This window comes from Heterocephalus glaber, unplaced genomic scaffold, assembly GCF_053883595.1.
Source record: "Heterocephalus glaber isolate CG9 unplaced genomic scaffold, H.glaber_assembly_v1.0 deba00000942, whole genome shotgun sequence".
Lineage (NCBI taxonomy): Eukaryota > Metazoa > Chordata > Mammalia > Rodentia > Bathyergidae > Heterocephalus > Heterocephalus glaber.
This window is the reverse complement of record NW_028258174.1, coordinates 3,525,156-3,550,653: the sequence shown is the minus strand read 5'-3', so window position 1 is coordinate 3,550,653 and position 25,498 is coordinate 3,525,156. Positions and strand designations below refer to the sequence as shown.

Sequence of the window (25,498 nt, the reverse complement as noted above, 5' to 3'; positions counted from 1 at the left end):
AAATTATATTTTTATAGCTATTTTTAGATGTTTTGTCCAATATGTGGGTCAATTTTTAACCTAATGTATAAGAGAGTGGCACTGTCAGAGATCCTTAAGGCTTTATTAAAGGAGTATTTATAGTAAAGGGCCTCCTACTAATGCACTGTACACACTCTTCTGCTGTTTAGAATTTTTCTGATTCTTCCCATCATTAAATACTTGACTATCTCTTTTTTCTCTTCTATCAATATGACAGTATTCCCTACTTCCTTTTAAGTTACTATGGACCTGAAAACAAGAGAAAGAAGCTTGTATATAGTTTCATACCACATAATGCTCTTGAAGAAAGGCAGGCCAAGAGCTTCCCTCTGAGTAGAGCACATATGCTTTGGTATATAAATTCTGTGGCATCTTTATTTATTTATTTATTTATTTTGGTACCAGGAATCAAACTCAGGACCTTGTGCTTGTGAGGAAGGCAGCGGCACCACTGAGCTAAATTCCCGGCCGTATTTTCTTTTTTACTAGATTCTGTTCATGATTTCTATATTTATTTTTTGTGACAGGGTCTTGCTAAGTAGTTTGGACTGGCTTTGAACTCACTATGTTGCCTAGGCTGGCCTCAGACTCACAGCACTCTTCATGCCTCAGTCCCCTAAGTTCTAGGATTACAGGTATGTACCACCAGACCTGTCAAGGGGATCATTTATAAAGACAATTCAGACAGTGGTAGCGCACACTTGTAATCCCAGCTTCTCTCGGGAGGCTGAGCCAAAAGGACAAGGACAAGTTTGAGGCCAGCCTGGGTAACTCAGCAAGACCTTGTCTCATAATAAAAAAATTTTAAAGGCTAGGGATATAACTTAGTAGTAAAGTGCCCTTGAGTTTAATCCCCAGTACCTCAAGAAAAGAATAAAAGCAGTTCAGTTATCATAAGATACTACTCTATTAATAGTTACCATCTGTTTTAGCTAACATTACTGATCTTTAAAGGTATAGGAAAACATTTCAAGAGATGCAGGGGCATGTATGTCCATGCACACATATGTGTGATCATTAGATTTAATTCTATCAAGAAAAACCACTCTGAATGCTTTCATTTTTTGGAGTAGGCAATACCATATTTAGACACTAAGAAAAACATCTACAGTATTTTTTCATGTTTTAAAGCTATGAAAATGACTTTAATGATTATTTGCTTGTTTAAATCTCCATTTTCATTTTTCCATTTTATATAAAGTGTTGTCTTTTATTTATACTGAGATGATTTTACTCATTTAATTATTTTTATTAGATTCAAACCTATTGCTTTCTCTTTACTGTTTTCTTTGCATAATATAATTAAAATGTAAACACTTTCCATGTATGTGATATATTAGTAGTTATAATTTCAAAGCAAGATAAACTTGTGTCCACAGACATACTCCCCCAAATTCTTGCATATCTGAAATAGACTGTACTTTCAACATAGGCCAAAGGGACATATACCCTGTGGTTGTACCTTAAAACTAAACACAACATAGGTACATCCGTGTATACTATTTATAATGGTTTCTAAAACATAGTGGATGGTATTTTGGAGATTGAGAAAATACTAGTGTGGTAAATTGCCAAGTAGTAGAAGCTATTCCTCTTTCAGCATGATAAATTATATAAACTTTTGTCCAGAAGGTGAAATTATAGTAGACCTTTGAAGGGAGTGATGACAATACTGTATATATTTAGTGAAACCTTGAGAAGAATGTTTTCAAGTGTCAGGGAGAAATGTATAAAAGTTCAAAGGGTGGGCGGGGGATTTAGCTCAGTGGCACCACACCTGCCTCTTAAGTGTGAGGTCCTGAGTTTGATCCCCGGTACCAAAAAGAAAAAGAAAAAGTTCAATGGAAACACAAGTAGATGAATGAAATAAAAAGAAACTTGAATAGAATTAACATGTATAAAGAGTGAATTAGCCAGGGAGAAGGTATATTGTGAGATGCTATGGAGTGTTTTTATTTTGGTAACAGGTATAGATTTCCTGGAGAGTAATAGTGTTCTAAAGATTTGAGTGGTCACAGAGGATGGGGTGAGCAGTCATACAGAAGAGATTGCAGGGAAAATAATGGAGGAAAAACAGGAAGGGATGATGAGAAGAGCCACTTTAGTGGTGGAGAATTAATCACTAGGATACTAATAATGAGAAAGAAACTAAGCCAGGGTTAGACAGCATTATAGAGTAACAAAAAGAACATGCCTCTGTAGTCAGACATGCACTTCTTACCTTCACTTAGGTCCTTGCAGGCTCTGTAGACTTGGCCCTAGGTATTTAACATTTTTAAACTGTAGATAGCACCTGCCTCAAGGAATATTATGAGAGTGAAATGAGGTAATATATATATATAATGCCAAACAGTACCTAATACTTAATAACCACAACATTTTTGCTATTATTATCAAATTTTAAACTATGAATGATAGCATCTATATACTTAAGTCAAACATTAGACTAAAAATCTGAGTTAAAGTTCTATGTCAGTCCATACTTATTTACTTAACTGCTACTATTGCAGATAGCTGTTAGTTAGACATTATTATAAGGCAGTTAGACAAAGCCCGGCCCTCAGCATAGAAAAACAATTGAGGCACATTCACTGGTTAGCATTATAAAAAGAAAAGAGATACTACTTCCCCTAGAGATGAATAGCTGATTTATATTCTAAGTAGACCTCAATCTCCCTAGCCCATTCTCTTTCTGGAAATTCCTTATATGTGACTGGTTTTCCCACTTGATCCCCATTTAATCAGTATTACCTGGGTTACTGGGCTGGGGATATAGCTCAGCAGCACCACACCTGCCTGGCAAGCACAAGGTTCTGAGTTCGATCCCCCATACCCCCCCCAAAAGAAATTACCTGGGTGACTATACTTGTAATCTTATTGGTTGATCATGGTTTTGTCCCACCTCATGCCCACCATGTAATTTACCATCGGGTCTTCTAGTTTTGTATAGCTTTTTTTTTTTTTTGGTACCAAGGATCAAACTCAGGACCTTACACTTGCGAGGCAGGCGCTAGAACCACTGAGCTAAATCCCTGGCCCAGTTTTGTATAGTTTCATCCCACTTTGTACCCGCCTCACCTTTGACTTTGGCATATAAAACACCTTTGAAAGTGGAGTGGTCAGGCAACCCATTTTCTGGTCCCCCTTCTGTCTCTCTTAGACAGAAGCTATCTTTCTCATAATAAATTTTTCCTACTCTTAACCTCCGTTATTCCTAGAATTCATTCTTCGATTTTAGAAAACACAAACTCGTGTTTGGGATATTTAGCAGGTTTGGGAATTGCATCTCTTCCCCCTATATCACTACAATAACAATCAGCTTTTCAATACAATATGAAATTTTCTCCAAGCCTTTTGTACCTGTTCAGGTGCCCCTGTAGAAACAAAGATCACTATAGGAAATTATAAGAAGAAAGGAAAAAGGAAGAAGATACTGATATTCTTCTCAAAGAAAAGGTGCCTGGCACATTATAGGTGCTTAATTAACACTGGTTAAATGAATGTTGAATAAATTGGACCAATATATCCACACAGAGGTTTGTAAATTTAACCAATCCTTTTAATAGATATACTTGCGCTGATAAAATTTTCAGTAATATTTGAATGGGTATTTTAAATTATTAAGGATTTTAAGCACCCAAAGAAAACATGAGCTTGATGTAGAATATCTTCCATATGATGTAGTAAAAGTATCTTTTTTGTTTCTCAAGTTTGCACCAATCATGACAACGATGAACGCTTCAACTCTTTGAAAACCTCTTATAAATCCTAGGAAAATCTTTTTTTCTCAAAGGGCACATATTAAGAAAAAATTATATAGATTTACATGTGTAGTTTGTTAAGTTTTCTTAATCCTGTATTTGTTTTCAAGGTTGTATTTGTGTGTGGTTGTTTTTACTCAAATTTTATATTTTTGAATTTGGATTGTAGCATTTCATTGTTGGGGTTTTCTCCCTATGGATTTTAGAAATTGAGTGTTAGGAAATTTTTAAAAAGAATTTTTTCTTATACACATTCATATCCTTATTTTCTGTCAACAGCATGAAAGAAAATTTCCCATAAAATTCTATATTATAAAATGTATCTGTATTATAAATTAAATATATTTTAATAATAACTTTAATGTATATGTTATAAATAGCATGTAAGAGGCCACTCGGAGACAGGCTTTGAAAAAAAGCTTTATTCCTCCAGCTGTGAACAGAGACTGAAATCAGGGGCAAATTTCAGGAGCTAGCTGGGAAGAGCCAAATTTATTTCATTTATGTGCGGATGGGCTGACATATAGAGAAAGACATCAGCTGCTAGCTTGGAGAGAAATTAAGTTTATATAGGGCTTGGGAAGGGGCTATGATTAAAAGGAATATTTATGACTGAGGGTCCAAGTACATTCAGTGCAGGTGTGTAGACAATCACTGGACTTCTTGCCACCAGGGAGATTGTATACTCCATCCTAAATTTTCTTTATGGTCATCTGTTCTGTTTACTGAGAATTGCCTGTTGTTTACTGAGAATAGCCTGTTGTTTGCTGAGAGTGGCCTGTTTGCTTGCAAAGGTCTCATTCAGGCCAGGCATAACAGTATATAGTATCTGACATAATAAAGATTAAATAAGTTATCACTGCCTTATTAAAATTTGAAGAGAATGTATTTTCTCAAGGATTAATAGAGTTTTTTTTAATCAGTTACTTTTAGCCTGGGACAGTATATCCTGTTTTATAACTTGCTGTGTTCCACTCTGACACTATATAATTAAAAAAAAAATTGAAGGTTGGCTCTCATTGGTATCTGGTGCAGTTGAGTCCTTGCTTGTTTGTCTGCTTTGTGATTGGCTGAACACTGTTCCTAAGCTTGTTTTTTTTGTTCCCAGGAAAAGTTAAAACTTGAAGGTGACCTATTTGAATTGCATCCTGCTGCTTTTGACTCTGCTTTGCTCTTTCCTCTGGTCCACATTCTTTGTATCTTTGAAGTTTAGGTTTCTTAACCTATTTCTAAGCTTTGTGTTTAATATTTTAAGGTTTTAAAGTTTTAAGTGCATATTTATGGTATATAAACTACTATGGTTTAATTTTTTTCCATTACATTTATTGGTACATTTTAGGTATAGAACACAGTTACATTCATCATTAGGATCTTCTACCTTTTCATGATGTGTCTTGGTTCTTTTTCCCCATTCTCCTGCCCTCCCTTCACCCCCTCCACCCTTCCCTATTTATAAAGACTTTGTTTCCATGTTTTTCCTTAAATTTTTAAAATCTGGTTGAATAGTTAAAATTTGAACTTACTGACATAAAGCAAGTTCTAAATTGTAAAGAGCAAATACATTTTTAAAAATTCTACCTACAATAAACACTAGAGATTATGTGGATATCAGTAACACCCTTATTAAGAACAAATCCAAAGTGCTTCACTTAAAAAAAATTTTTTTTCAGTTGAAAAGTGAAGTGAAATATCATATAATAGCTATTAGGTCAAATTTTTGTGATTTAGGATAAAGGTTATTATTGACCTTACTGGCATTTTTGTCACTGAGGGCTGACTGACTTTGTATTTTTCTGAAGAGTGGGTAGAAAGATTGATAATCCTTTCCAAAACAGACCAGATCCAGGACAGGCTAGATGAAAGTTCTAGTGGAAAATGAATTTGGTTTGTAATTCAATAGACCATTACAAATGGTTGTGATTCTCAGAGTTTTTTCTCTTTGATGCTCCATTTGGGAATAAAACTTTGAACTAGATTTCTCCAGCACTCTGCTAGAACCAGTAGTTATTATCCATGAAGCATTCTCTGAACTTTAAATCCTGACCCAAATCTTAAGTAACTAATGTAAGGAGCTACAGATTGGCTTGTATCCTCCAAACTTAATGTGAGTTCTAGGATACAGTTCATTGTATATGATAGTATATATATAAATATCATATATATATCATAGTATATATATATATATAACACATATTTACTTGTCAGCATAGTCTTTAATCAGACAATATTACCAAAATTCTGACATATATATCTAAAATTTCCATTTTAATATCAAATGTTTCTTTAATTTAAAATAAAGTTAAATTATCAAATCAATTATTGTGAACACAAGCTATTTTACATTTTAATCAAATTTTAAATTAAGGGATTATGGGTGGTAGTTGCAGAATTATTCTTGTATTTTCTTGTATTTATACTATACTTCTATAAGAATATTAGATACACACACATAAGTCATTTTGAATTAAAACACTGGGGGCCGAACCAAGGACCTTAACATACAAGGCTAGGCAAGTGCTCTACCACTAAGCTATACCCTCAACCCTGAAAAAAAATTTTAATAGTTCCCTTTGCATTTTCAGGATACTCTGTAAACTGATCCAGGTGCCTGAACAAAAAGTTAGAATTATTGATTTCAAACATCTATTTGTATTCTTTATCATAATATAAAAAACAAGATGCACCAAAATTTACATTATACGATAAAACTAAAGAACCATGATAGAATGTATAGTCCATTCCTTTGACATTACAAAACTGTTATGCCCTTTCAAAAGCATGTGTCTAGCAAATGTCCCTGAGCCTCTCCTGGCATTTTAAAGAATAGTATCATAGCAGCACTCACTACTACTGTGGTTTTACTTAAGCCAAAGTAGACAGGCATAACTTATTTTAAAAACAGAACAGCCAGATGTAGTGGTTCACTCCTGTAACCTCAGCTACTCAGGAGGATGAGGGAGGAGGATCAAAAATTCAAGGCCATTCTGGGCAATTTAGCAACTTAGTGATACCATGTCAAATAATTTAAAAAAAAAACAAAAACTGGGAATGGGACTGTAGCTCAGTTCAGAGGCCCTGGGTTCAATCCTTGGTACTGAAGAAAAAACAAAACGAAACAAAAACAACTAGAAGACTAGAACATATTTTACCTGTACTATTTATTGACACATTGGTAAAAATGCTCAAATAAGCATTCACAGAGATGTCAAATAAGCATTCACAGAGTTAGTCCAGTAACTGAGTTCTTAGTGGCAACATGTAGGACTCTCTAATTAATGTTAATATACATTTGTAGGTTATTTTGAAAAAGAAAGTTTAAATCTAGTATTTCACACTATCTCCAAAGTACTTGCAGGGAATGGATCCTATGAAATATAATTTGAAGTTTCAGGATGTGCTCAGTGGTAGAGCACTTGCCTAGCATTTGAAAAGCCTTGGGTTCAGTCCACAGTCACACAGTCACACACACACACACACACACACACACACACACACAGAATATAATTTAAAAATCACTGACTTTTGTACAAAGAAGCCTGGAGCAGAAGGAAGCTAGTTAGCTTAAAACATAATTCTTGATAAAATCAGGAATTGTGTTAAAAGAGTAGAATTTCAGAGCTGAAATAAAATTCTATTTTAGTATTTTCCAGTTTCTGCCAAAAATTAAGAATACAGGGCCAGGGATTTAGCTCAGTGGTGTCACACCTGCCTCGCAAGTGCAAGGTCCTGAGCTCGATCCCCAGTATCGAAAAAAAAATGAAGACTACAAAAATTAGGAAAATCAGACTTATTACTACAAGTGAAGTAATCTTTTTGTTTTCACATTTGAGTTCATGTAATCGGCAATGATTTTTAAATGGTATTATCTCTTTTTTGAAAATGTTTTAGCTAAATGGAAGTTTATTTTTATTTGTTGAACTGCCATAGCCTTAATGTGCCTACATCGTTTGGATGAAGAGAAAATGGCCTGCAGAGGTGCAGTGAGGATTCTGGAGAGCAGAACAGATGGGAAAGTTCATTGAATAGCATTTGTTTCAACATGCAAGTAGTCTCCAAATGTGGCCTTGTACTTTGTGCTCAGGTTAAGAGTCTACAACTTAATACTCTCTTGGAAAGCGAGACCTCAGAAGGAGGTAAATAAAGAAGGCAATTTAAAGGATTAAAGGGCCTACAACTAAAGATTCTTACAAAGGAATTGAGTAGGGGTTCTTTGAGCTGTGGAAGTAAAGCACATAAGGCAGAATTCTTTTCACTTCTTCTTTCTAATAATCATAGTTTGGAAAGAAAGGGCAAGACAGCTGTTAGAAACAAAAAATAACAATATTTAAATTTTAGAATGCTATTAACATTTTGGTTTTTTGAATCAAAATTATTCTTTAGTATGAATAAAGCATTGAAAATTTGGACATGATTAAGCTAATGATTCATTAATATGCATTTAGTCCAAACATTTTAACCGTAGCTGAAATCAATTCTATAAAGGAAAGAGAACTTGAGAATTCAGTTCCATGGAGTTGGTGGGCACAGAATAAGTTAAAGATCATTATTTTTGGTCTTTTTTTTTGGTACTGGGGATCGAACTCAGGACCTTGTGCTTGCAAGGCAGGTGCTGTGCTGCTGAGCTAAATCCCTGGCCCCTGGTCTTACTCTCTTTTCAAAAGATAATTTTTAGGGCCCGGGATTTAGCTCAGTGGTTCCACCGCCCGCCTCGCCAAGCACAAGGTCCTGAGTTCCATCCCTGGTAGCAAAAAAAAAAAAAAAAAAAAAAAGATAATTTTTATATTATACCTGGGTAACCCTTTGTATTTAAAGTTATGTTATACACTAAACCTGTTTTTGGCTTGTTCCTACAAACAGAAGCAATATGAGAATTTAAATTTTTTTCACATATGTTCACTTTTTTTTGGTATAAATTAAATCCAGCCCCTCAAAAATAGTTTTAAAAAACAGACAATATAGTATTTGTACATAGTCTGAGAAATATTTCTACTTGCATATGTCATATATTTAGTATCTTCAATTACCTTTGTTGAGTTTTTAATCAGTACCCTTCTTTAAACCCTCCAGTATCTCCTTAAAACATATGACATAAAGTCTTCTCCATGTTCTACCACCCTCTTTTTTCTAACCTTTGAGTATTACAAATTAAACCCATTCCTTTTTTTAAACCCATTCCCTTTTAAGTCAACAATGATACTGAAAGTAATTAGCCTCAGAAAGTTATATTTCTGAATAAACTCTATTTAATTTTGATATTCTTTCCTATCATTTCACCTTAAATAGCCCTGAGGATATTTAAAGCCAAACTTCATAACAAAATGTTCCATGAATCTTGTCAAACAATGGTATGTATACAGCAGTGTCTGACTTGTACATACCTGCCTGATTTAACAAGTTATCCATATGTGCTGTTGCCAGAGCTCTTCTAGCTGCTATCTTGGTAGTGCAGAATAGGCACAGAAAAATCAAAGAAGCACAGAAGTTACCTGTGGATTACCAAGGCGGAAAAGGGGAGTGACTGAAAAACAGAAGTTGCTTAACAGAGCTGAATCCTGGGACAAGCTGATTCTCAGGCAGAGCCCACCTGCCCATAGAGTGGCCCTCCAGCTTCTAGAAGCATTTATCTAGACTGCTCAAATCTTAACAAAACAATATTGAACTTGAATTTATTATTAAGCATTCAATTAAGTTAGTTTTGTTTTCTAATGTAAATATCTCTTTGATTTCATCTCATACATATATGTACTGGGCAGTAAGTAAGGCACTGGAAAAACAGCAAAGAACAACAACAAGAAACACAAACACTCTGATTCAAATGGAGTTTACATTCTGTGGAGACATGCTAAATAAATAAGTCACTCACAATAAAAAGTATGAATTAGTTTAAGAAGCTTGCTTTCTTCCTAAAACCTACCACTTACTCACTTTTAAGAGGAATGGGGCAACATAAGGAGCATTTAAGGGTAATCTCAGGTGAGATACACAGTAAAAGAGCTTTGGATAGTATGAGGTCACCAGAGGTCTGGAAAAAGATTCTGAGAATGACAGATAAACAAATGGAAGAGAGAAGCTCTGAAAGACCAAGATCACCCATACCATGATTTCTTTCCTTTCTCCCTACCTTCCTTTCTCAGATCTCACCCTGAGTATAACCAAGGGGGATATTTTTTCTTTCTTCCAGCCTTCTCTTACCCCTAGAATCAAGAAATTAAGCTAATACATAGTTATAAGAATTTTAACGATATATATTCATTAAAAGAAGCAGCTTTCCTGGCCATGGTGGCACAGGTCTGTAATCTCAGCATTTTGGAAGGCTGAGGCAAGAGGATGGCAAATTTGAGTTCAGCCTGGGTAATGTAGTGAGATCTTGTCTCAAACGGTGCAAACGCCCTAGGTTCAGTCTCCAGTGCCCACCCCACCTACAGAAGACAGCCTTATGTACTGACTGCTGCTTTGGATTCAGACCTGCATTCAAATCCCAAGCTGCATTTTACAGTATCCTAACTTTGGACAAGTTACTCATAAGTGTGTTTTGCAAATTTGTAAAATAAAAAATTATATCTGCTTTATATATTTAAAATGTGTCTCATACATAGGACTTGATTAGTTACTGATCTTTTTTTCATTAGCCTGGAAAACCGGACCACACACTTGAGCATACTGAATCTCTGGGGTAAAACTATCTTTGTAATTTAAAACCATTAACACTGTGGAACACTGCTTATTACAAATATGGGTAATGGCCCAGATTTCTAAGACACTGTATAGAGATTTAAAACACTGGGTGTTTTGTTTTTTGTTTTGTTTTTGAGAAGGGTCCCACTATGTAGTTCAGGCTGGCCTTGAACTCACTATGTTGCTCACTGTGGCCTCAATCTCAAGGAGATCCTCCTGCCTGAACCTCCCGAGTGCTAGAATTACAGGTGTTCACCACCATGCCTGGCACACTGTGCTTTCCTAAAAGAAGAAATTCTAAATGAAAGAAAAGACCAAATATTTGTCAACAGTCTTACTTCTTTGAAGTAATGTAATTCTAAAAATTAAATTGAAGTGAAAAAAGAGAGTAAATAAGTATGTTATAAAATTAAAGTTAAATGCTAAAAGGCTCTTAATGATGCTTAAAAGGAAAAAAGTGCTTAGCAGACAAGTTATATATATAAAAAGAGGAAGATATGGGCAGGAGGAGAAAAATCTTGACAAAATTAGTAAGCAGAAGTAGTCTTATAAGCCAGCATTTATTCTAAATGAAATTCTTAAATGACATTAGGGGATTTTTCAAGAATATTTAAACAGCATATCTAACAAATCCCACTCCCACTCTTAAAAGAGTTCTTTGGTTTAAAAATTGCATCTTTAGAGTAAAACTGTCTATTTAAAACCACTAAGACTTTCTGGAATACTGCTTATATTAGTGTGTGTTTTCTAGACAATCAGTAGTTGTAATTGTGATTCCAATGAATAATTGTGCAAATTTATGTAAACTTTTTTAGTTAGGGAGAAACATCAAGGTTTAACACATGATCCATAAAAGCATGATATTCCTTTAGCCTGATTACTAATCTTTCTAATAGACCATACGTGGACCTTTCCATGAGTTTATTATAATTTTTAAAGACCTATTGGTTCAGGGAAGATGCTAGGTCAGGAGAGCAGGTAGTTTTGAGAGTTATCTCCTAGCTCAAAATCTGGAGTACAGGGAGGCATGTTCACCTCATTCAAGGAACTTACTTGTGGAAGAGACAGAACTCACCTCCACCCCTCATACTTTTTCTCCATTCCTGTTGTTCTTCAGACCACCCTGTTGCTTTGCCAAGACTGCCTCTGTAACAGCCTTTCTAACTCATCTCCCTGCTTCCAGTTTTGCCCTTTTCAATGTGTTTTTGTAAACCTTAGCTGAAATGCAAATCTGCATCACTATATTCTTCAAAACTTTTTTTTTTGTTTGTTTTTTTGGCACCGGGGATTGAACTCAGGTCCTTGCACTTGTGCAGCAGGTGGCGAAACCACTGAGCTAAATCCCCGGCCCTTCTTCCAAACTTTTGATAACTACACAGTACCCTTAAGGACAAGATTCACATTCCTCAATGAAGCCCCAACAAAGTCCCGCATTATTGCTTATCTGTTACTAAATTCTTCCCATTATTCTTACCCTCTTCTCCTGACCTAGTGAATTTCCTTTTTTCAGCTTCCCCAAAGTACCACTCTCTCTTGCTTCTGAGTCTTTGCACATTCTGGATCTTCTGCTAAGAACTGTGTCTGTTCTCCCAAATGCTGCCCTGCATTTTCCTATGGAGACCTCTCTGGCCTACTCAAGAAGTGAAATCCTTGGAAGAAGACAAACTTTTTACTGAATGATTTAAAACAAAACATCTCTAAGAGTGAAATCTACATAGTGATATTTGCAGGCCAATTAATACATTTGTTGGAACTCCTGGTCACTGTAGATTTACTTGGAAGATATATTTTATGCTGTACAGTATGCAACAGAGCAGAAATTAGTATTCTTTGAAGTCGTTAGGTCAGTCTTTATAGAGACCATAAAGGAATCCTGACATTTAATGCCTTGAAGGTTCTCTGTAAACCACTGACTTAGTATAAATTTATTTTTCTTTTCATGTAAGGCAACATTAAAATAAAGAATAAACTGAAACTTTCTGGGAAAAAAGGAAGCCTATTTGGAGCTTCCTATCCAATTTCAGTTTATCTGAAAATGTTTCTTTCATAATATTTATCCAGTTTTAAATATCAGACACTGCTTATTTATAAGGTTTTCGGATTTAACTTGCCTTTAATTATTTTAAACCATTCTGGGGTCAGTTGAATGTGTGCTTTTCCCTTGCTTCTCATTAGAAAATAGAAAGGCAAGCAATGGAGAATAATTTTAAGGTCACAAAAAAGGGTTATTCTTGCTAAATAACTAAAACTGTTATTCCTTCACAAAGAAAATAACAGTTTAACTTTTATAGGATGAGAGTTGTCATTTTTAATGTACTTCCCTCGATTTTTAACTAGTTTTTGTAGCTTACAACTCCATACATCAAATGCATTTCTATTTCCAAGTTACTCATTTACAACCAGTTTATCTCAGAGAATACATCATATTGCTGTAAATCGAATGACTTACTGGGTTTGTTTTGTTTGTTTATGGGTGAGTGAGCATTTGATTATATTGTTTGTTTTTGTGGCTGTGGTCAGTGGAAGAAATCTTAAAGGCCTCTGTAGCCTTTTTATCTGTGTTAACATTAACCCCAGTTTGCATCTCTTGACCAGTAAAAAAATATTTTGGCTGTTTTAGCTATTTTTAAAATCAGTTTATGAAAGCATATAATTTTTATTTATCTGGAGGAGATAAATAAAAGTAACCATGTTTAACCTGCTACTTTAAAAATATAACAGTTCAAGAGCTAGTGACTTAGTCTTCTCTGAGACATTGTAACCTCAGAGTTACAATGTTACCTCCAAAAACTGAACTTCCTTTCATTTATGAGTCCTGGTTCTGAGTCTGTTCACTTGTTTCCCACTGTCAAAATGTTCCAACTTTTACCCCCTCAACCTGAGCATGTCTGCTTTAGACAACACAAAGGCAAACATGGAAAATGAGATCTAATTTAAAAGTGTGTCTTTAAAAAAAGAAAAGTAGGTTTATGTAAGGAAGGAAATAATATTGACACAGGAATTGGGAGATTTGGGTTCTAATCAGATAATGTCAGTCATGTGTGCTCCGTTATACCTACACCTCTCCAGGTTCCTCATCAGATTTCAGAAAGAAATTCTTTATAATCCATGATGCTCGTGAAGGGAAACTGTAACATCTTCACTTATACTTGCGAAAAGACAGATTAGAGATTTGCTACCAAGGGTTATTATCTGTGTAGGAGATGATATTTATAGTTTCTACATAGCTTGCCAAAAATAAATTTTACATTGAATACAGGCCATGCTCTCATACTTGTTCTGTCTTCTGTGGCCTATTCAGCGTAGTTTGGGGATTATCTCCCGGAAAGAATAGAAATTTCCATAGTTTATAAAATTTAAGGAGAACTTGCTTCCTCCTGGTGCCATCAGTCAGTCTACAGAGCTTGGCTGGTGTTTGCTCCTAGGTAAATGGGACGAGCTGAGTCGGGGTCGGGATAGAGACTCGCCTTTTCCTGGCTTTTGCTGCATCTTCCACACACGTCTTCCGCTCATCCTCTGGCCCAGTGGGCCGGTTCCGAAATTGACAACTGGCTCTTCCTCCCGGGTTTGGCCTTCGGAGTTGTTTTTCGCGTGTCCGCCCGCAGCCCCCGGCCCTCCGCGCCGAGGGGCGGGGCCGTGCGCTCCCGCGGCCAGCATTGGCGGGCTCAGCCGCCACATCGGCGGAGTGAGGGGCGCGGGGCGGTGCCGCACGGCTTGTTTGTCGGCGCCGCCCGCCTCCGCGTTGGCTCTAGCGCTGCAACCCGGAGTCGCGGCCGGCTGCTCGCTCCGGGCTCTCCTCGTCGCGCGGCTGCAGTCAGTCGTTCCCGCACTGACATGCGCCTGGCTGCCGCGTCGAACGAGGCATACACAGCCTCGGTGGCGGTCTCCGAGCTCCTGGGCTGCAAGCAGTGCGGCGCGGGCCGCGGCCAGGACGAGGTACCGGGCACGAGGCTGGGTGGGCGGTGGGCAGGTTACCTGGCCGCGCTCCCCGTGCTGCGCGGAGGTCGCGTCGCTCCCCACGTTCGCACCCCGGCCGCCTCCGAAACGCTTTGCCGCCGCCGGGAGGAGGGCGCCGCGGAGCACCTCGGCCCGGCCCGGCCCGATCCCGGCGGGGCGCCTCAGCTTCCCACGCCGTCAGGTGAGGGGCGGCCTGTGTGCACCGGGAGACCTTTCCTGCTGAGGGTTTATTCCGGGCCAGAAAATGCTGAGCTGGGGGAGAAGCTGCCTCGGCCATTTAAATGAAAGTCTCCAGAACATAATAACGTTGCCTTCTGTACAAGTCTCCACAAGTCAGAAACCCAACAAAGCTTTAGTCTTACTGTAAAACAGCCTGTGGATTTTCTCTCCGTGGCGTCATGTCAAAACAAATTATTCAGCCACCCTCACCCCCTTTCCCTCCTATGTGAGAAAAAGAAAAACATATATTTGGGTCAGTTAAAAATTTACATTGCCTAGCATAAATAGATTCTGCAAGCGCTATGACATTGTGTACAGCGTTTACCCTTGTTTATTAAACCATCCCTGTTGGGTCTGAATTGACCTTTAGAGCTATTTAATTGACACATTTTGTATTTTTTTCTAAGTGGTTGCCAAAAAGACACCATCGAAAAATTACTAATGTGACCTTAGCTAAAATTTGAACTTTTCAAAGGCTTCGGTTCAAAAGGTGATGAGGGAAAAAGTAAGAAATATTAATTTAAATTTGAATTAAAATCAGAATGCAGTATTGCCTCAGTTCAAGAAATCTAAATGTGAATAATTTCTCTGCAGCTTTGCCCATTAAAATGACTCAGGTTTAATAATTATACTTTTTTTAAGGTAAATAGTCTCATCAGTACACCATGTATAGTAATAAAAACTTAAGGCTGTGGAATACATTTTTTCTAAATTATAATTTCATGGATACATTACAAGTTCCTCGCTTACAAATAACAGCATACTTTAAAAACTCTCTTGTAACATTGCTATGGAAACTACCAAGGAGAAAAAAAAATGTGAAAGTGTTGCATTAGTATTTACACTTTCTGTTTGCAGGCCATAACAAATCTTCCTCATTTTGAGTAGAAATGAGCCCAGCCATCATGCCTGAATAGATCTGTTATTTCTGGTGGTGTTTGTGTGCAGAATCCTGGTTCTTGCCCAGATCTAGAATTTCTAAATCTAACCATGTAAAATAGAAGATAAGGATATATTTTAGCTTGCTCATTGATTATGGTGCCTCTGGGATTGTGTTCAGGAAATCAGGAAGATTTGTACTGTTACATTTCATTTTTAATAAATCCAACATGTGGAAAGGTAAATTAGGAAATAAAGCTTTATAGAAAAACTAATCACCACAAAAGAATTCATCATACAGTTCTTTCGAGTAGGAAGGTTCTATAATTCTTTTTAAATTAAACACTGTCCAGGAATGGAACTCCTTAGCAAAGCATGTAACCTAAGTCAGTTTTCCTTAAAAAATGCAGTACTTTTTTTTTGTGGCGCTAGAGTTTGAACCTAGGTTCTCATGCATTCTAGGCAAGTGCTCTACCATTGAGGCACATCCCCAGCCAAAATGTAATACTTTGAAATAAGCTTTTATTTTCTAAAATATAATTCATAGAACATACACTAGAAATAGATACCTGAATATTCTTTATTTCTAAATACCCTAATAATGTTCATGATAATTTGGGACTACTAGTACATTTTGCTGTAATTGGACATTTTTTTGTAAGATCTCTTCATTTGTATTTAGGTTTTTGAAGGTCAAATACAACATCTAGAGAGGATTTGAAAAAATGCACAAAGTACAGCAAAAAAAAATGACTTAGATGATTATTAGCTTATTTTACTTTTCAACTATTTTAAAATAAGTAGACACCACAAACCAACAAATACTTTCATTTTGCATTTGTGGCAAATCATTCTTTGACTTAAGGATATTGATTCAGATTCATAAATGTTTCTAGCAAATTTGAAACATCTAATCTGAATAGTACTTTCAGTACACAAACACTGATTTATACAGTCATACAATACATACATAGTCTTTATGTGGTACCATCCACAACTACTAAGAATTTTCACACTCTGAAAATTAATGTTAGTATTATACACTAATGAGGAAACATACCAGAAATTGAAGCAGTATTGTTACCATCTCTTTTAAAGATGATGATTGGCATTTTTAAGGGGAGGGGATTGTTAGTTTTTCCAGCCACACCCTTAGAGAGCTAGTGAGATTTGTGCTGTGATTACCATCTACATCTGCTCTCCAACAAGGCCATTTTCTGTTGACAGCTCTGCTTCCTGGAATCTGGACTGATCAAAATTTGTTCAAAATTTTAATTTGGTTTCTAGCAGCTACAGATAGAGAAGTAACCCTAAGTAAGTTATAAAATGCATTTACTTCGGTTTAAGATTATCCACCCATTGAATACCTATGTGCCTTTTTTATCAACACCTGCTAGAAAACGGTCATAACTAATTTGTCATGAGGAAAATGTTTCAGCATTGAAACTTAAGCTTTTAGAAACCAAGAACATTGCCTTATATTAACAGTGACAACTATAAGGATCCCCTGGGAATCAAGAACTTTGAAAGAGACTCAAAGTAATAATTAAAGAATACTGACTAGACCCAGACTTTCTGGATACAGTACACCCTCCGAGCTGGAATACTTGTGTTTAAAACCAGTGTTTCCATAATTTACCTATACAAAATGCAGATAATAGTAGTACCTGTCTCATAAACTGGTGAAAGGATCAATCTAAGTTACTGACTTCTTTTTCATGAAGATTGTAAAACTGTACCCTTTTCCAGACTTCACTATCATAAATTACAAGCTCCTTGCTTATAGATAATAGAACTTCAAATAGTGCTTAGCTTATAGTACTTTGTGTTACTGCTATTGTTGTTATTATTTATTATTAGCCCTAGATTGATTTTTTTACATACTTTTATCAGTTAATGAATAACCAGAAAAATAAAAGACAGTCTGATTCTTAGACATCATTGACTAATGTTAGGGTGTCAGCCATAATCTGGGAATAATACTACTTCACTGCCCTCATCTACTTCTGATAGAGGGCTAAATCTGTTAAATCTTGTACCTAAAATAAGACTAGAATCTAATAAGACCCCCTGTGTGCATGTATGTATGTAATTTATAAAATATTCCATAGTTACATAATGTGAGGTAGTTGGGATTGCTGGTCTTATTATTTTATCATCATAACCACTATTTTACAGATTAAGATCCTTCAATTTAGAGGCTACATGTGACTGCTTTATACTTTTCTCTATTCCATGGGAGATGATATATAGGACAGTTAACAGCAACATTCCTATTTTGGGCTACCTTTTGGTGGTTTTCCCAACATGAGGTTTTGTTTTGTTGTTTGTTTTTGTGGTACTGGGCTTGAACCCAAGGCCTCACACATGCTGACCATAGCTCTACCTATAAGCTACATCCCTAGCCCAGATGAGCAGTCTTTATAAAATTCCAGTGAAAACAAATTCCACTGAATTCTCTAAAGGTAATTGTCACCTATTTACTTTTTCTAGAAGTTAATTTGTGTGCAGTGGAAGGCTAGATGGAATCATAAAATCTCAGGACTCATCAGGAATTCCCCATATTAGCCCTTTGTCTTCTACTGGACATGAGATTAAGTACAAAAGATCATGTCATATTCTTAGTCATGTACCCAGTCTATTAGCTTAAGGGGGGGGGCATCATCTTTTGAATCTAGCCTCCAAAGATAAGATAATACATTTATTTTATTCTGAAGTGGCTGTAACTATATTTCTTATTATGTCAGTGCTGATCAGTTTTTTTCTCTTTGGGAAAGAACTCTTTCATTTGTCTTTTCTCCCTTCTACAATTTCTTTTACTGTTTTTATGGAATAGCATAAACATTTCACAACCTCTTCAATTTAACTATAAATCAACTCTGGTAATCCAAGTATAAGATGAGTCAAATTCTGTTTCACCTAGAATTGCACTTGGATAATAATAAAATTGAAGTCTTGAATGTCAGGGACTCCCTTTATAGTTCTCTCTTTAGGTTTCTTGTTCTGTCCCCAGCTTTCATGGCAGACTGGTACCTCATCAGGGAATGAATGTAATCTTAACACTAAGAGAAATTGTATAAGGAGTCTCTAATCCATCCCAAAGAATGCTTCCCTTTTCTTAACACCCTATTTTCAAACACGTAGCTATTTTTTCACATTAAAAAGAAATACCTGACACTACAATTTAGAAGAGACGAGTTTATTCTAGATTACCGTGTCAGAAAGTTCAGTCCATTGTTAGCTGGCTCCAAGGCTGAAATGGCATGGCAGAAGGGCCTAGAAGGGAAAACCTGCTTAACCCATGGCAGCCAGAAAACAGAACAATAAGAAGTAGAGGAGGGGCAGGGGAGGGGGGAAGGGGAGAGGACAAGGGGAGAAGAGACAGACCCATCAAAGGCAAACCTGCAGTGACACACCTCCTCCAACCAGGCCCCAGCTCCCAACAGCATATTCAACATCATCTCATCAATGGTTGAGTCTGCTGATGAGCATACCATTCCCATGATCCAGTCACCTTTGAAAGTACCACCTCTGAACCAGTAAGACTTTTAGGGGGCTGTTTTAGATCTAAACCATCACAGATATGTAAATATATAGTACATGCTTGGTATAGAAACAAGACCAGAATAATATAATTCACCGTCTTTGTTTTGAAGCCCGTATCAATCCAGTCCCATTTAAAAAGTACCATCCATATGTTGCTATTGTGTTTGTAGGATAAAATCCTAAAATGAAATTACAGAGGATTTTTTCCTCCTCTACAAATATCATATATATGTATAAATATATGTATGTATGTATGTATGTATGTATATACACACACATACATATACAATACACCCTTTGCTTTCTCTTCCTTCAAACAATACATTTTGGAAATATTTTAAAATCAACCCACATAGAACTGTTTCATTCTTTGTAAGGACTGTATGCTTTTCTTTATCTTTTTTATTATAGTTTATTCACTTAACATTATGGTATCAAGGAGCATCCTCCAAATGATATGTCTATCCATATTTATGGCAGAATAGTACTTCATGGTATATAAATGCTACATTTTCTTTATCCATTAATGAATATATGGGCCACTTCCAAGATTCAGCTATTATATATTGTGCTGCTAGAAACATGTGTATGCATCTATCACTGTAATACAGTGTCAAGTCTTTCGGGAAGATACCTAGAAGGGGAATTAGCTGTGCCAAATGGAATATCTATTTTTAATGTTTTGAGGAATCACCATACTGATTTCCATAGTGGTTTGCTCTTTTACATTCCCACCAGCAGTGTAGAAGGTTTGCTTTTTCCCCTCCAGCCTCTCCAGCATTAGTTATTATTTGATTTCCTGATGATAGGTATTCTTTCTGGGGTAAGACAAAATCTCAATGTCATTTTAATTTGCATTTCTCTAATGGCCAGCATGTTGAACATTTCTTCATATATATTTTGGTCAGACTGAACTTTATTGAAACACACCTTGATTGACTTAAGTTGTTTTCAGTCTTCTACTATTAGGAACAATATTGCAGTGATTATCCTTTCACATGACATTTCACAAATACAGCTGCAGGTTAACACTTGTGATAGGATAGAATGTTGATTCAAAGGTATGTGACATTTTTATTCTGATCAGTATTACAAGTTGCTTTCCCTAGAAATTGCAGCAATTTATATTCTTCATAGTTTTTGTATTCTTGATTTTTCCCTCTCACACTTTAGAACACTCCCATCAGCATTATATAAGCAAAAGACTGTTTCTCCATGACCTTTCCAACACAGCCTGTTACCAGACTTTTTGATCAAAAGCAATAGTTTTGGAGAAAAATGGATCTACATGTATTTACCTTGTAGTTGTTGTTTTACTGAATTGAGCACTTTTTCAGCCATTTGTACTTCCTTTTCTTTGAACTCTTTGTCCTTTGCTCACTTTCTGTAAGATTTAGGATTTTCTAGAAGTCTTTAAAAATTATCCCTTTGTTATGTAAGTTGTAAATATCTTTCCCAGTTTTGCATTCATGTTTGTATAAATTTTTCACATGTGAAAGTATTTTTTAAAAAAAGAAAGTATTTTTGTCATCAAATTTATCAGTCTTGTATTTTATGATTTCTAGATTTTGTGGCATTCTTAGCCCCACTTCCTCACTCCATGAGTGTCTTCTTCTAATACTGTATATGTTTTAGTTCTGTTTTTTTCACATTTAATTCTGATTTGTTGTAAAGTATGATTTAGGTCTCCAACTTCACTTTTTTCTGAGTGGCTATCCAATTGCCTGAAGATCATTTGTTGAGTAACTCATTTCTCCCCTCTTTGACTTTTCATATACTGAAATCCAAGTATAGTATCACTTAAGTTATAAAATGAGTAATAAAACCTTAAACAGGTTTACTCTAAAGTACATTTTGTTTAAATAAGATAATTTTTCAAAGATTAAAGAAATGAGAAGGAATATTTATTTTAATCCTACAGTTTTGCCCAGTAAATTTTATTTAAAATGTATATATTTGTTTGTTTGTTTGTTTGTTTTTGGTACTGGAGATCTAACTCCAGACCTTGCGCTTGTGAGGCAGGCGGTGGAACCACCGAGCTAAATCCCCGGCCCTAAAACGTATTTGGATTAGAGATTCAGCTAGAAAGGCTAGTAGAGTTGTCATTTTGTATAAATGGCTGTGCTTGTGTCAAGATGATACACTGAATAACAGGAATATGTTTTCTGCTAGCATGTATTGTAGAATATTAAAATTGAGACGTATATATGGTCAGACTAGTGAATTGTGTTTCATCTAATGAAGGATAGAATTTATATACTATTGTCAGTATAAGTGTGGAATAACCAGGGTAAGAAATGACCTCCAGTATAAAAGATTTGACTTACATATAATTTTATGAATTTATTTGGAAAATATAGCCTACTTTGAATCTTGATTTCTCCTAATAAAAATTACTTTAAATTTTGTCTTGGCTGCTAAATTTTTAAAAATCCATTCTGCTCAAAAGATTTGCATTTTGTTTGGACCAGCTTTTTTGGATTGCTGTCATATATCCTCCTTTTTTGTGCCTCCTCCCATTTTTCTTTAAAAGGAGAGCATCTGCTATGTATCATGAAGAAGCTGTGGAAGCAGTAGTGAAAGAATAGAAATAATATTTGCATGTAATTTTATAAACAAGGGTTAATCTTTATTGCATAAAGTCTAAAACATTTTTAACACTAGATTGGTAAGACACAGCCCCCCTCTTGCCCTGTTAGTTATATTATTTAAGCTAGATTTAATGTCAAAAGTATAGAAAACCATTTATTTATAAATTACTTTAACTGTTCTAAAATAGAATATAAGCATGGTTGATGACATCTTATTATTAAAGAAAATTTAAACCAAACTCAGAAACAAAATGCTTTTCTCAGTTTGTTTTACTCAGTCACAGAGAAAACATGCCCTGTAGTACTTTCTCTTTTGTGAGTTTAACTAGTTTTTCATATTTCTGTGCTCACTGTGAGGTGTTATTATAGACATAATAATTATTATACTTCTCCCTGTTTAAGACTTCTGCATGAAGATATTTGCCTGACAAGATGAACAGGGGTTGATATTTTGGTTGTTTTGGATGTACAAACACATTGGTCTTATTTTGTATCACTGACAGCCCACAGGGTTGGCTGCTATGTGCTGAACTTTCTGTTCTAGACTTTCTGCCAAGTACTTTATGCAAAACTCTGGTTTTAGTGAAACAGGTTTTATTGTTTTTAGTCAGAGTTGTATTATAAGCTGTTGTTAGCTATGTGATGCAAACAGAAGAGTTGGTGTGTATATATAGCCATGAAAACAAAACACCACAACAAGCCTGTCTCTGTTCAACTAGTTGTTTTTCCCTCCCATTCCTGTATCCTTAGTTCATGTTGTTTACTGCTGGAAGCCTGATGGTGTAATTTTCTTTTCTAGGAACTTGGAATTAGAATTCCTCGACCACTAGGACACGGACCAAGCAGATTCATCCCAGAAAAGGAGGTATGTGGTTTGTGAAAGTACATAGTGAACCGTATGCTTTTAAGGAAAAATTTTTATGACCTGTATCTTGGCATCTGAACAACTGTTGGTCAACAACATGTTTTAGGCTGAGTTGATTGCAGTTAATCATGCTTTGGCAGTGAATCTGTGGTATTAGAAAGCTGTTGTAGTCATGTTGATTTCTAGTATTTCATGACACTCTTGTAAAACACCCTTATTTAATCAAGTAAAGCCAAGACTTGTTTTTGACCAATAATATTCTACTTGCTTATATTTAGATCATGCTTAGGTATGCCTGTAAACTGTGTTACTTGGGCTTGACTATCCCCACAGGCTGGTATGAACACTAGATTGGGTCTCTGTATGTAAAACGTCTATGCTTTGTTTTTATATGGATTGTTTGCTATTAGTTAATTTTGGTTTTTCATAATTGAGTGAAAATACTTGGTGGTGTAAGGAAAGACTTTATTTTATGTTTGCAAGCACTGCAACTTTGACACTCTAAATCTGCTTCTTTGTCTGGATTCTGTCCAAGTATACAAGCAGCTGATCTAGATGGCCTTTAACATTCAATCTTTGTTGTTTATCTCCTACTGTATAATGTAACCATTTATTCTTCTGTTTTGCTACCATTTGAGTTTAAATTCATAACGTCTCTCTTAAGCCAAATTTAATCTGCTTCTAAAGGACACCATGCAGCCCATGCATATTTTCTTTAATGCCAATTTACAACTTATATAACCATGGTTTTCTTCTCATTTATACAGATTCTCCAAGTGGGGAGTGAAGACACACAGATGCATGCTTTATTTGCAGATTCTTTTGCTGCTTTGGGTCGTTTGGATAACATTACATTAGTGATGGTTTTCCACCCACAATATTTAGAAAGTTTCTTAAAAACTCAACACTATCTACTGCAGATGGATGGTCCATTACCCCTACATCATCGGCACTACATTGGAATAATGGTGTGTAGACATTAAATGAAAAAAAAAAAACCTTTTTACTTGCTTTTATTAATCTCAAGAGATACTTAATGTTTTAAAACAGGGATAAATACTTGTATTCGTCTGTGTAATAGGATACCCTATTAGGTAGTCTTTTTTTTCTTTTTTAATAAACAGACACTCTTCTCAAGTATGACAAAAAGTATACCATATTTATATACAATGCTGGCAACCATTCTTCTTTATTATACATAGATGTATACACATTGATGTAAGTGATCCTAATCCTGTTCAATTTGTAAATAATATTCTCTAATTCTGTGGTTGAGAACTTGAACTTTCTTCTTGAAGTTCTAAAAGTTAGTATATAGGTAACATTAGATTCTAATTTTTTTTATCATTTATTTTGTTCATGGAATATTTCTGAGGTGTTTAGTATAAATTTTTATATGAAAATTTCATTTGTATAGTTCATAGAATATTTGAAAAAATACTAATCAAAAACTTAAGTGTTTTTCACTTTGTAAAGAAAATAGATTTGTAATAGTTCAAGATGTTAATATGTATAATTAGAATATCATTTTGTTTTCTCTTAAGGCTGCAGCAAGACATCAGTGTTCCTACTTAGTGAACCTGCATGTAAATGATTTCCTTCATGTTGGTGGGGATCCCAAGTGGCTCAATGGTTTAGAGAATGCACCTCAGAAGCTACAGAATTTAGGAGAACTCAACAAAGTATTAGCCCACAGACCTTGGCTTATTACCAAAGAACACATTGAGGTACGTAGTGAAGTAATATATCTTAAGCATCACTTAAAATTTTTTTGAAGATTTATTTTCTAGAGCAATTTTAAGCTTACATAAAAATCACACTGAGAGTGCAGAGTTCTCATTTTCTACCACGTAACCCTTCCCACAGACACACATTTTTCTCCTATTATTAACATCTTGAATTTGTGAGGTAGATTTGTTGTGAGTGATGAACCATTATTGCCATGTTGCTATTAACTAGTGTCCAAAGCTCACACTGGAGTTTGCTTTTGTGTTATATACTTCCATAGGTTTTTAAAAATGCATAATGTCATGATACCATCATTCTCTCATATAGAACAGTATAATAGAGAATAGTAAATAATCACTGCCTTGTGCTTCATTTATTCATCCTTCTCCCCTTTCTCCTGGACTCATGCAATTACTGGTCTTTTTATTATTTCTATAGTTTTACCATTTCCAGGATTTCATGTAGTTGATATCATATAGTATATAATCTTTTCAGATGGACTTTCATTAGATGGACTTTTCATTCAATTTTAAGATTCTTCCATGTATTTTTGTGACCTGACAGTACATTTTTTTATTGCTGAATTATATTCCATTGTGTAGATATACCACAGTTAGTTTATCCTTTCACCTATTGAAGGGACATCTTGCTTACTGTTAGTTGTGGATAATTATGAATACAACAATTAGAAACATTTATGTGCAGGGTTTTGTTTTTTTTGACAAAACCTTTTAGCTTATTTAGGTAAATAGGAATGTGACTGTTGGACCATTTGGTGAGCCTATGTTTAGCTTTGTCAGAAACTGTGACAGTCTTCTAAAGTGCCATACCAGTTTGCTTCCCACTAGCAATGAAGAAGCATTCCTCTTGCCTTTTGGTCTTGTCTTTCTTATAAAACATTTTAGGCACTTATGTAAAAGAAAATATTGTCAAGAAGACAGGAGATTTGAATATGATTAATACAGTGCCTCATGTTGTCAAGGAAAACACACAAAATTATAAAACAGATAAGGAGAAGGGACACCATTGAATTTGAAGAATTACAGATTTATGTATAACTTTTAAATAAATACAAGTTGATGATTTAGGAATATTTAGAGTCAAGTTGTCTTCAAGCCACTGTCTTAAAAATTCCTTGAGGAGGCCTGATAATAAACAATACACAGACATTTCATGTAGTACCTTCAACTTTAAATACAGATTTATTACATTTGAACTAAAAATGCAGTAATTCATTCATAATCCAACATCTGAAA

The 25,498-nt window shown here is 35.5% G+C and overlaps 1 protein-coding gene across 4 annotated transcripts in view; it reads left to right on the top strand.

The window, feature by feature from the left end:
* Positions 1-25,498, top strand: part of Sesn1 (sestrin 1) — a 102,189-nt gene that overhangs the window by 65,120 nt on the left and 11,571 nt on the right. For 2 of the 4 annotated variants that reach the window (XM_021251525.2, XM_004873958.4), the window contains exons 2-4: positions 22,449-22,514; positions 23,282-23,482; positions 24,059-24,241. In XM_021251525.2, coding sequence (XP_021107184.1) covers positions 22,449-22,514; positions 23,282-23,482; positions 24,059-24,241 — 450 coding nt within the window. Of the gene's footprint in view, positions 1-14,139; positions 14,596-22,448; positions 22,515-23,281; positions 23,483-24,058; positions 24,242-25,498 lie in introns of those variants that run through there. The other 2 variants (XM_004873959.3, XM_087208660.1) reach the window with 2 other exon arrangements.